This window comes from Pseudophryne corroboree, chromosome 6 (assembly GCF_028390025.1).
Source record: "Pseudophryne corroboree isolate aPseCor3 chromosome 6, aPseCor3.hap2, whole genome shotgun sequence".
Taxonomy (NCBI): Eukaryota; Metazoa; Chordata; class Amphibia; order Anura; family Myobatrachidae; genus Pseudophryne; species Pseudophryne corroboree.
In genome coordinates, this window is record NC_086449.1 from 588,550,910 (window position 1) to 588,564,338 (window position 13,429).

The window sequence follows — 13,429 nt, forward strand, 5'->3', positions numbered from 1 at the left end:
TGCCGTTTTTCGCAGCATAGCGATCAGGCTAAAATTTGGATGTTATGCGCATGCGTATGGGCCGCAGGGCGCACGCGCCAAGTACTTTCACACAAAACTATGCAAGTTTACACAGGGTCGAGCGACACTTTTCAGTCGCACTGCTGAACGGTGTGTGATTGACTGGAAGCGAGTGATTCTGGCCGGAAACTGACCGTTTTCGGGGAGTGTGCAGAAAAACGCAGGCGTCACAAATAAAAACGCAGGCATGCCCGGGGAAACGGGGGAGTGGCTGGCCAAAAGCAGGGCGTGTTTGTGACGTCAAATCAGGAACCAAACAGTCTGCAGTGATCACAATCTAGGAGTAGGTCTGGAGCTACTCAGAAACTGCAGGAAAAGATTTTTTAGCAATTCTGCTAATCTTTCGCTCGTACTTCTGCTAAGCTACGATACACTCCCAGAGGGTGGCGGCCTAGCGTGTGCACTGCTGCTAAAAGCAGCTAGCGAGCGATCAACTCAGAATGAGGGCCTTGGTTTTGCCCATCTGCTAACAAATTTGCTCCTGCGATCAACTCTGAATTACCACCACAGTTTGAGTTACCCATGATGGCAGATGGTAATAAGCATTTTATACATTCACTAACAGCTTCTGGTGCAGCTTTGTTTTCGCACACTCTTCACAAATCTCTTTTTGTTTATTTAGGATGTTTTTTCCTCTTTAGGTGCAAGATAACTGCATTGGTTTGGAGTATATTACATTCAAATCTTGATTTAGAATACGGATATAAAATGAAATGCTGAGTTATGTATTACTGTACAGATCACTTCAGCATCCACAGTACCTTGAAAATGTTCAAAGTGAAGCCCTTTCAGATTAATTGTATTGAATATCTTGAAATGGAGAACAGAACCCTCTCTTACACACACAGTATGTACAACATACAGAAATGTATACCATAACCTAGCCGGCAGCTGACATACCACGCATTGGCTGCCATATTTTAATCCCACAAAATGTAAGTGCAACTAAAAATGTAAATGAATAAATAAATGCAGATGTCTCGCAGTCTGTGAGTGTCTCTGGAAGTAGGACATGCTTTTTCTAGAGATCAGGTCCAGACTGTACATCAGAAGTCTCGGTGAGCATACCAGATGCACTTTTCCATGTGGTTTGGCGTCCCTGCTATCCCATTTGTCAGTGTGACACAAATATGGCCCATTAGGTTTATTGTGAGAATGTCAAGTGTAGATCAAATGTAAAATAGATCAAATGTAAAGGCTATACGGGACAGTATCTGTACTGTCACTTTGTAAAGTTTACAGCCCACCCAAATCCCTCCATAAGTACTTTGGACCACAGCCACTAGGAGACATATGATCCGCCCTTGTAGGGTGTTTCAAACAGCTGTAGTCCTGCCCAGCAGGGGAATGGGGAAGATCAGCTGGCATCCCCTAGGCAGTCTGTGCAGTCCCCCACTTCCAATTTCAGAGCCTGACCAAGAAGGCCGCCTTACTCTCTGTGCTTCTTGAGGCGGATTAGGTGGAATCGGTGAGCTTAGAGCTCCTGGAAGAGGTTGGGTATGTGGTGGTCCTGCCAGATGTTGTTTATGGCTCAGTGGTTGTTCTGGTTTCACAAGCTCATCCTGAACAGTAAGAAAAGGGCTGAGGATCTTCCTGTAGATGCCTCGAGTGTCAGTCAGGACCTCACTGTAGGGTGGTGGTGGTTCTGCCATAAGCAAGGCCTCTTCATAACATGGCGGCTGAGACAAGTCTGGTTCTATAGATAAAGTAAAAAAAAGTGGTTGTAAGTAATGTTTCATTATAACAGGCTTGATAAATTCATTATTTTTAACACAATCTTACATTTAAGTAGTAGTTAATATTCCTTATCATTGTGCAGACAATGTCACCTAGGAAGATCAGTTCCTACCAGAATGGAGATTCCAGTCTAATGTCCATCGCACAGACAGACACTAAATCCATTTTGCTTTCAAATATGTCTTTGGACCATCAGTGGAAAGGAAATAAGCAGGTGAATCCCACATAAGCACAGGGAGAGCATATAACCTCACTGTAGATAGTGTTCTGCTCAGAATTACACCTCAGGCTTCAGCACCACAAGTCAGCAATTCTAACCCCTCTGCCACAATGCCACTCATAACAGCCTGTATTCCAGCCAAGAGCTCATCCTATTAATGCATCATAGGTATATAAAGACAAATATATGCTCATGGACATTACATGTGTTTATAGTAGAGTAGGTCAATATATTTCTTCCATAGACTGAAATGGGTTTTTTTTTGCCTTCAGATACCTTTATACTTAATGACTTGTACATACTCTTCAGGAAATTATTCTAAATTCAATGGAGGTTACTCATAAAGTGCAAAATTGCATTTCTGCAACATACAGTAAGCTATATACTCATCATGCTTCTCCATTTATGCAACTCAACCTATATTTCTCTATCGTCCTAGTGGATGCTGGGGTTCCTGAAAGGACCATGGGGAATAGCGGCTCCGCAGGAGACAGGGCACAAAAAGTAAAGCTTTTCCAGATCAGGTGGTGTGCACTGGCTCCTCCCCCTATGACCCTCCTCCAGACTCCAGTTAGATTTTTGTGCCCGGCCGAGAAGGGTGCAATTCTAGGTGGCTCTCATAAAGAGCTGCTTAGAGAAAGTTTAGCTTAGGTTTTTTATTTTACAGTGATTCCTGCTGGCAACAGGATCACTGCAACGAGGGACAGAGGGGAGAAGAAGTGAACTCACCTGCGTGCAGGATGGATTGGCTTCTTGGCTACTGGACATCAGCTCCAGAGGGACGATCACAGGTACAGCCTGGATGGTCACCGGAGCCGCGCCGCCGGCCCTCTTGCAGATGCTGAAGTAAGAAGAGGTCCAGAATCGGCGGCTGAAGACTCCTGCAGTCTTCTAAAGGTAGCGCACAGCACTGCAGCTGTGCGCCATTTTCCTCTCAGCACACTTCACACGCAGTCACTGAGGGTGCAGGGCGCTGGGGGGGGGCGCCCTGGGAGGCAAATGAAAACCTATTAAAAGGCTAAAAATACCTCACATATAGCCCCCAGAGGCTATATGGAGATATTTAACCCCTGCCTGGATTCACAAAATAGCGGGAGACGAGCCCGCCGGAAAAGGGGCGGGGCCTATCTCCTCAGCACACGGCGCCATTTCCTCTCACAGCTCCGCTGGTCAGGACGGCTCCCAGGTCTCTCCCCTGCACTGCACTACAGAAACAGGGTAAAACAGAGAGGGGGGGGCAAATTTAATGGCAATATTTTGATATATATAAAGCAGCTATAAGGGAGCACTTATTATAAGGCTATCCCTGTCATATATAGCGCTTTTTTGGTGTGTGCTGGCAGACTCTCCCTCTGTCTCCCCAAAGGGCTAGTGGGTCCTGTCTTCGTGTAGAGCATTCCCTGTGTGTCTGCTGTGTGTCGGTACGGGTGTGTCGACATGTATGAGGACGATATTGGTGTGGAGGCGGAGCAATTGCCAAATATGGGGATGTCACCTCCTAGGGGGTCGACACCAGAATGGATGCCTTTATTTGTGGAATTACGGGATAGCGTCAACTCGCTTAAGCAGTCGTTTGACGACATGAGGCGGCCGGACAATCAATTAGTGCCTGTCCAGGCGCCTCAAACACCGTCAGGGGCTGTGAAACGCCCTTTGCCTCAGTCGGTCGACACAGACCCAGACACAGGCACTGATTCCAGTGGTGACGGTGACGAATCAACCGTATTTTCCAGTAGGGCCACACGTTATATGATTTTGGCAATGAAGGAGGCGTTACATTTAGCTGATACTACAGGTACCACTAAACAGGGTATTATGTGGGGTGTGAAAAAACTACCTATAGTTTTTCCTGAATCAGAAGAATTAAATGACGTGTGTGATGAAGCGTGGGTTGCCCCTGATAAAAAGCTGATAATTTCAAAGAAATTATTGGCATTATACCCTTTCCCGCCAGAGGTTAGGGAGCGCTGGGAAACACCTCCTAGGGTGGACAAGGCGCTAACACGCTTATCTAAACAAGTGGCGTTACCCTCTCCTGAGACGGCCGCACTTAAAGATCCATCAGATAGGAGGATGGAAAATATCCAAAAAAGTATATACACACATGCAGGTGTTATACTACGACCAGCTATAGCGACTGCCTGGATGTGCAGTGCTGGGGTAGTTTGGTCAGAGTCCCTGATTGAAAATATTGATACCCTAGACAGGGACAATATTTTACTGTCGTTAGAACAAATAAAGGATGCATTTCTTTATATGCGTGATGCACAGAGGGATATCTGCACACTGGCATCACGGGTAAGTGCTATGTCCATTTCGGCCAGAAGAGCTTTATGGACGCGACAGTGGACAGGCGATGCGGATTCAAAACGGCATATGGAAGTTTTGCCGTATAAAGGGGAGGAGTTATTTGGAGTCGGTCTATCAGATTTGGTGGCCACGGCTACAGCCGGGAAATCCACCTTTCTACCTCAAGTCACTCCCCAACAGAAAAAGGCACCGACTTTTCAACCGCAGCCCTTTCGTTCCTTTAAAAATAAGAGAGCAAAGGGCTATTCATATCTGCCACGAGGCAGAGGTCGAGGGAAGAGACAGCAACAGGCAGCTCCTTCCCAGGAACAGAAGCCCTCCCCGGCTTCTACAAAAGCCTCAGCATGACGCTGGGGCTTCTCAAGCGGACTCGGGGACGGTGGACGGTCGTCTCAAAAATTACAGCGCGCAGTGGGCTCACTCGCAGGTAGATCCCTGGATCCTGCAGATAATATCTCAGGGGTACAGGTTGGAATTAGAGACAGATCCACCTCGCCGTTTCCTGAAGTCTGCTTTACCAACGTCCCCCGCCGAAAGGGAGACGGTTTTGGAAGCCATTCACAAGCTGTACTCTCAGCAGGTGATAGTCAAGGTACCTCTTCTACAACAAGGGAAGGGGTATTATTCCACTCTATTTGTGGTACCGAAGCCGGATGGCTCGGTAAGGCCTATCCTAAATCTGAAGTCCTTGAACCTGTACATAAAGAAGTTCAAGTTCAAGATGGAGTCACTCAGAGCAGTGATAGCGAACCTGGAAGAAGGGGACTTTATGGTATCCTTGGACATCAAGGATGCGTATCTCCACGTTCCAATTTACCCCTCACACCAGGGGTACCTCAGGTTCATTGTACAAAACTGTCACTATCAGTTTCAGACGCTGCCGTTTGGTTTGTCCACGGCACCTCGGGTCTTTACAAAGGTAATGGCCGAGATGATGATTCTTCTTCGAAGAAAAGGCGTATTAATTATCCCATACTTGGACGATCTCCTAATAAGGGCAAGGTCCAGAGAACAGCTAGAGATGGGATTAGCACTATCTCAAGAGGTGCTAAAGCAGCACGGATGGATTCTGAATATTCCAAAATCCCAATTAATGCCGACAACTCGTCTGCTGTTCCTAGGGATGATTCTGGACACGGTTCAGAAAAAGGTTTTTCTTCCCGAGGAAAAAGCCAAGGAGTTATCCGGCCTGGTCAGGAACCTCCTAAAACCAGGAAAGGTGTCTGTACATCAATGCACAAGAGTCCTGGGAAAAATGGTGGCTTCTTACGAAGCAATTCCATTCGGCAGATTCCATGCAAGAATTTTCCAAAGGGATCTGTTGGACAAATGGTCAGGGTCGCATCTTCAGATGCACCTGCGGATAACCCTGTCTCCAAGGACAAGGGTATCTCTTCTGTGGTGGTTGCAGAGGGCTCATCTATTGGAGGGCCGCAGATTCGGCATACAGGATTGGATCCTGGTGACCACGGACGCCAGCCTGAGAGGCTGGGGAGCAGTCACACAAGGAAGAAACTTCCAGGGAGTGTGGTCGAGCCTGGAAAAGTCTCTTCACATAAACATTCTGGAACTAAGAGCAATCTACAATGCTCTAAGCCAGGCGGAACCTCTGCTTCAAGGAAGACCGGTGTTGATCCAGTCGGACAACATCACGGCAGTCGCCCATGTAAACAGACAGGGCGGCACAAGAAGCAGGAGTGCAATGGCAGAAGCTGCCAGGATCCTTCGCTGGGCGGAGAATCACGTGATAGCACTGTCAGCAGTGTTCATCCCGGGCGTGGACAACTGGGAAGCAGACTTCCTCAGCAGACACGATCTTCACCCGGGAGAGTGGGGACTTCATCCAGAAGTTTTCCACATGCTAATAAACCGTTGGGAAAGACCAATGGTGGACATGATGGCGTCTCGCCTCAACAAAAAACTGGACAGGTATTGCGCCAGGTCAAGAGATCCGCAGGCAATAGCTGTGGACGCGCTGGTAACACCTTGGGTGTACCAGTCGGTGTATGTGTTTCCTCCTCTGCCTCTCATACCAAAGGTATTGAGAATCATACGGCAAAGCGGAGTAAGAACGATACTAGTGGCTCCGGATTGGCCAAGAAGGTCTTGGTACCCGGAACTTCAAGAGATGGTCACGGACGATCCGTGGCCTCTACCTCTGAGAAGGGACCTGCTTCAACAGGGTCCCTGCCTCTTTCAAGACTTACCGCGGCTGCGTTTGACGGCATGGCGGTTGAACGCCAGATCCTAAAAGGAAAAGGCATTCCAGAAGAAGTCATTCCTACCTTGATTAAGGCAAGAAAGGAAGTCACCGCGAAGCATTATCACCGCATTTGGCGGAAATATGTTGCGTGGTGCGAGGATCGGAGTGCTCCGACGGAGGAATTTCAACTGGGTCGTTTCCTACATTTCCTGCAATCAGGATTGTCTATGGGTCTCAAATTGGGATCTATTAAGGTTCAAATTTCGGCCCTGTCAATATTCTTCCAAAAAGAATTGGCCTCAGTCCCTGAGGTCCAGACTTTTGTCAAAGGAGTACTGCATATACAGCCTCCTGTGGTGCCTCCGGTGGCACCGTGGGATCTAAATGTAGTTTTAGATTTCCTCAAATCCCATTGGTTTGAACCACTAAAAAATGTGGATTTGAAATATCTCACATGGAAAGTGACTATGTTACTGGCCCTGGCTTCCGCCAGGAGAGTATCTGAACTGGCGGCTTTATCTTATAAAAGCCCTTATTTAATTTTCCATTCGGATAGGGCAGAGCTGCGGACGCGTCCGCATTTTCTCCCTAAGGTGGTATCAGCGTTTCACCTGAACCAGCCTATTGTAGTACCTGCGGCTACAAGCGACTTGGAGGACTCCAAGTTGTTGGACGTTGTCAGAGCTTTAAAAATATACATTTCAAGGACGGCTGGAGTCAGAAAATCTGACTCGCTGTTTATACTGTATGCACCCAACAAGTTGGGTGCGCCTGCTTCTAAGCAGTCGATTGCTCGTTGGATTTGTAACACAATTCAACTTGCACATTCTGTGGCAGGCCTGCCACAGCCTAAATCTGTTAAGGCCCATTCCACAAGGAAGGTGGGCTCATCTTGGGCGGCTGCCCGAGGGGTCTCGGCATTACAACTCTGCCGAGCAGCTACGTGGTCAGGGGAGAACACGTTTGTAAAATTCTACAAATTTGATACCCTGGCAAAAGAGGACCTGGAGTTCTCTCATTCGGTGCTGCAGAGTCATCCGCACTCTCCCGCCCGTTTGGGAGCTTTGGTATAATCCCCATGGTCCTTTCAGGAACCCCAGCATCCACTAGGACGATAGAGAAAATAAGAATTTACTTACCGATAATTCTATTTCTCGGAGTCCGTAGTGGATGCTGGGCGCCCATCCCAAGTGCGGATTATCTGCAATACTTGTACATAGTTATTGTTAACTAATTCGGGTTATTGTTTAGGGAGCCATCTTTCAGAGGCTCCTCTGTTATCATACTGTTAACTGGGTTTAGATCACAAGTTGTACGGTGTGATTGGTGTGGCTGGTATGAGTCTTACCCGGGATTCAAAATCCTCCCTTATTGTGTACGCTCGTCCGGGCACAGTACCTAACTGGAGTCTGGAGGAGGGTCATAGGGGGAGGAGCCAGTGCACACCACCTGATCTGGAAAAGCTTTACTTTTTGTGCCCTGTCTCCTGCGGAGCCGCTATTCCCCATGGTCCTTTCAGGAACCCCAGCATCCACTACGGACTCCGAGAAATAGAATTATCGGTAAGTAAATTCTTATTTTCCAAAGATGCATACAGGTTAGTGGAGGAAGATGGCTGCATTTGAGAAGGAGCAGACACGTGTGCAGGTAGAGTGGAGAAGTGAGACTAACCTGGTAAAAGTGTAGTTGTACTGTGCACTCTGCTAGGTGCACCTCATTTTGCGGAGCAGAGCAGATGTGAGATTTAATTTTGAAGATTTAGAATCTAATTTTGAATAGTTGGAATATTGGGGGTCATTCCGAGTTGTTCGCTCATTGCCGATTTTTGCTATGCTGCGATTAGTTGCTAAATGCGCATGGTACGCAGAGCACATGCGCTTAGTTATTTTACTAAAAACTTAGCTGTTTTGCTGTGGTTTCTGCGGCGCTTTTCAGTCGCACTGGTGTTCGGTAAATGATTGACAGGAAAGGGGTGTTTCTGGGCAGCAACTCAGCGTTTTCCCGGCGTTTGCAAAAAAAAACGCAGGCGTGTCAGGGAAAAACGCGGGAGTGTCTGGAGAAACTGGGGAGTGGCTGGCCGAACGCAGGGCGTGTTTGTGACGTCAAACCAGGAACTAAACGGACTGAGCTGATCGCAATTTGTGAGTAGGTCTGGAGCTACTCAGAAACTGCAAATAATTATTTAGTAGTAATTCTGCTAATCTTTCGTTCGCAATTCTGCTATGCTAAGATACACTCCAAGAGGGCGGCGGCCTAACGTGTGCAATGCTGCTAAAAGCAGCTAGCGAGCGAACAACTCGGAATGAGGGCCATTGTAATACGGGGTGGAGAGCATGCTTTTTGAGGAGCCTGTGTTGGAGGACAGAAACTGACTGCTCCATGCTGAGGGGATCTAGCGCAGTTAACAAAATTTCCTCTACCCATTATACAGGTATCAAAACATTAGTTCAAGGGACTTTCCCAAAATATAGGTAGAAATTACCCACCTGCGTACATGGCTGACCAACACAAAATAACTATAGCTGGGAGGCCCCAGGACTCCTCTCCACTGTCCAGCCAATCAGAACTGGTTACCCGTGTGGCTCCCCTATTCTTGCTAGTTGACTGGCGAAAGACAGACTTGAGCAGTCAGTCCCAAGAGGTCAGCATAGTAAACCACATGTAATAGGCTATCATGTGAAAGGGGGTTCTGGTTATATTCATTTTGTATCAGTCAGTCAACTAATGTGCGATCAATCGCACCGTAGTTGTGGTGAGTCTTTTCATTGCACTTTTTCAGGTTTTTATCTACTTCTTTTCCTATCACAGATAACTTAAGACATAATAAAATAAGCTTGTATTCTCCATCTGGACTGCAAAGAATTAAGGAAGAACAATATTATTTAATTAAAGTTTTAATAGAGTCCCTAACGCACGTTCAGTACATTTCAATTTAAATTGTATTTAAAGAAACAAAATTGGCCAAGACCAAACTTATTGTTTCTCCTCCTTCCAGGGTCCTCCCGCCTCTCACTCTTTGTTAACAACATCAACTTCTCTTCTGTCTCTCCATGTTCACTGCCTCCGTGTCATCTTTAACTCTGCTCTCTCTTCTTCACACTCCACATTCGCGCCATCTCTTAATCTTGCACCTTCAGCTCCAGAACATTTCCAGAATCTGACTCTTCCTTACCCATGATTAAATCAATGCATGCTCTCATCATCTCCTTCGTTTTTGATTTTCATCTAATTTTCCTCTCCTGGCATACTGTGTCTGCCTCTCCACTCTGTAACCTGCTTCACTGGCTTCCTATTCACACATAGAACCCACTTCTAACTACTCACCATTGTGTACAAAGCCTTAAACTTACATCTCAAATCCCATTTCTCTTCACACTCCCCTCCATGCTCTACGGTCCTCCACTGACCAATGACACTCCTCCACCCTGGTCACTTCTTCTCACAATCTCCTCCAAGATTTTGCATGAAATTGTAAGGTTCAGTACAAATCAAACTACAAAAAAAACATTTCTCAAAATACTGCTCAGACCTTCCACATGCTTCAAAATAGCCACACATGCCCGCATATCCAAATTGTACTCCAAAACTCCCCCACATGCCGTTCAGATCTCCCAACATGCCTACAGAGCTCACGTTATTTAAACGCCCATCCAACCTACCCACATGCCCATCATATCTCACCACATGGCAATTACACTAGTATGACAGTGTAGCAAATTATATTTTAATCATGGTCAGTGTTCATGCAATATACACAGATTCACCAGGATAGCAATAAATGCTAGTCATATGACAAATGGCCCCAGGCTCAGACTGCACTTTTAATGGGAATCAGTTTTGTACATTATCATTACTGATTGCTGCTGTACATGTTGGGAGACACAGAAGTAGGAGTAAAGGTGTAGGCAAAGGTGGTAACTAATGTAAAGTTCTACGTTAGAAAAAGCCTTTGTAAAAATTAATGACCCTATCAGACCAGTGAGTGTCCTTCTATTTGTATCCAAAACATGGGGGTCTGTGCACATCTCTCCTATTAATTTGCAGTCTGTGAATTAGAAGGATTTTGTTACTCGAATCATCAGAGCCAGCCGGCTTCCTAGTACCTAGCTAGTCCAGGTCACCTACATCTGTTCCCCCATACACCCTGATGATAGCCCTGGTTTTCTCTATCCTCAACAGTTCTATCCCCCATGTGGGTCTCTCTACAGCCCTCTTCTCCTCTTCAGTTCTCTTGCCCTGAAATTCTCCCATACCACTTTCTACTTCCTCTCCTTTAGTTCTCTTTACCACCCCTTGCAGTTCTCTCTTACCTTCACTAGACTCAGCAACAACTGTAGTAACAGCATTTAGGCATTCTTACATGACGGGACAACCACAAGTGAGACGTCATGGCTCTACATAGTGTTTAGTAATACTTTGGAAGAATTATCAAGTTTAGAAATATTGCAGCATTTCCAAAATGTATTGTTTTAGCTTATATGTATGCTCTTTAGTATTCCAATTGTGATCCAGCCATTCCGAATGGTTTATAATTTAATTGGATATTAGTTTAGTGTGTATGTAGTTTATTACACACCTTAGAGAATATTTTATTACTTAGCTAGTGAGATTGTATAATGCATTTTTTTTTTACAATTTTTAAGGATTTTTTCTTTTAAAAGATGATTTTTCAGTATAACCTATTAACAACCATGTGTATTTATAGTAAGGAATTATGGTAGATTTGTGGTCTATTTCTAGCTCGTATCGTGTCCTCACCTACATGACTAATAATAAAAAATAACTATAACTGGAAATGAAATGGGGAGGTTCTTGTGTTTAAAATAAAAATAGATGAAATCAATGTTGTGTCCTCCGGACCAAGGCCCTCATTCCGAGTTGTTCGCTCACTAGCAGTTTTTAGCAGCCGTGCAAATGCTAAGCCGCCGCCCTCTGGGAGTGTATTTCAGCTTAGCAGAAGTGCGAACAAAAGGATCACAGAGCGGCTACAAAAAAGATTGTGCAGTTTCTGAGCAGCTCCAGACCTACTCAGCGCTTGCGATCACTTCAGACTATTTAGTTCCTGTTTTGACGTCACGAACACGCCCTGCTTTTGGTCAGCCACGCCTGCGTTTTTCCAGACACTCCTAGAAAACGGTCAGTTGACACCCAGAAACGCCCACTTCATGTCAATCACTCTGCGGCCAGCAGGGCGACTGAAAGGCTTCGTTAGACCTTGTGTGAAACTACTTCGGCTGTTGTGAAAGTACGTCGCGCTTGCGCATTGCGGCGCTTACGCATGCACAGAAGTGCTGCTTTTTTGACTAAACGCTGCGCTGCGAACGAAAACAGCTCGCGAACAACTCGGAATGACCACCCAAGTCTGGCACGTTCATGTGACCATGTCCGCAGTATCATCTATGAATGTAGGCTAAACTTCAGCTTTAGCCATTTTAAATGCACTATATTTATCAAGCAATCTTCACATTGGTAAATTCTTAAGTCTCATACAAAATGTGGCAACCCCATGCCAGAAATCACTTAGAAAGAAATGTTTTAGAAAATTGGAGCTGGCTTGTACTGTATCTGCCTTTAATGAAATATCACAACATGTTCCCTTCAGCAAATCTTTCCAGTCATTATGCTAAAAATAAATGTAATTTGTGTATTACAGTATATTATAGTCTAAATATAGCTTATTATTGTTCATCGTTTATTATAGAATGGCACTAAAAGTAAATTGAGGAACCCCATATATGGTCATATTTAATAATCAATATTTACGTGAAATCCCCCCAAAAACAGATGTTTTCAGGGTGAACCTCGAAAAAATTAAGAATTCTCCATATATCTAAACCAGTAATTAATTAACAAATTTGAATCATAGAATTATGACGGCAGGTAAGAACGGATGGCGGTCGTTAGGTCGACATGAGTTAGGTTGACATGTTCACTAGGTCAACATGGTCATTAGGTCGACATGAGTTTTTCAAAACATTTTTTATTTTTTCACCTTTTTCATACTTAACGATCCACGTGGACTACAACTGGGAATGGTAACCTGTGCCGAGCGCAGAGAGTCACCATGCCCGAATCATGGCGAGCGAAGAGAGCCATGCGAAGGGGCACGGTGCACTAATTGGGGTTCCCCATCACTTTAACGTGGTCGACCTAACTCATGTCCACTTAATGAACCACACCCGTAAGAACCACTTGGACCATTTAATCTGCCCTAAACACATTATGGACGTGAGGTGACTACCAGAGCCAGATCTACACACAATATATGAGCCAAAGGATTCATGTGGGCATTATACACAGGTGCAGCAGTATATACATGTGGGCATTATACACAGGTGCAGCAGTATATACATGTGGGCATTATACACAGGTGCAGCAGTATATACTCCTGGAAATTTGGTGAGTTTTGATCAGAGATGTGCGGTCAAAGTAGGCAGGGGAGGCACTCACCTGTCATAGACTTTTTACTTCAGAGTTTTGACTATAAAAATGATTAGAATAATACAAAGAAGATATTTCTAACATATTATTTGTATTTTTCATATGCTTTATACAGTCAAAACTCTGGTCTATACGTTAGAATGACAGGAAAGGCTCTGCCTCACCCCACACCGTCACTGAAACACATGTATACACACACACTAAAGTTAATTTTTTTGTTAGGAGCCATTTAACCTACCAGTAAGCTACCAGTGGGAGGAAACCAGAGCACCCCGGGGGAAACCCACACAATCACAGCAAGAATAACCAAATTTAAAGGAGGTCATTTACGAGGGGACTGGAGATAACGTGGAGTCATTATGGGTTGAGAATTCGAGTGGGGGTAAAGATACAAAAACGCTTTTAATAAGGACATGCCACAAACCGCCAGATATTAGTATGTCTGACGAATTACAACT

General features: G+C 45.3%; 1 protein-coding gene across 4 annotated transcripts in view; it reads right to left on the reverse strand.

Moving 5' to 3' along the window:
* Positions 1-842: 842 nt before the first annotated feature.
* Positions 843-13,429, reverse strand: part of PRR7 (proline rich 7, synaptic) — a 111,563-nt gene continuing 98,976 nt past the window's right edge. For all 4 annotated transcript variants that reach the window (XM_063927981.1, XM_063927980.1, XM_063927982.1 and 1 more), the window contains exon 3: positions 843-1,756. In XM_063927981.1, the coding sequence (XP_063784051.1) occupies positions 1,377-1,756 (380 nt within the window). In that variant the 3' untranslated portion in view covers positions 843-1,376. The remainder of the gene's footprint in view (positions 1,757-13,429) is intronic.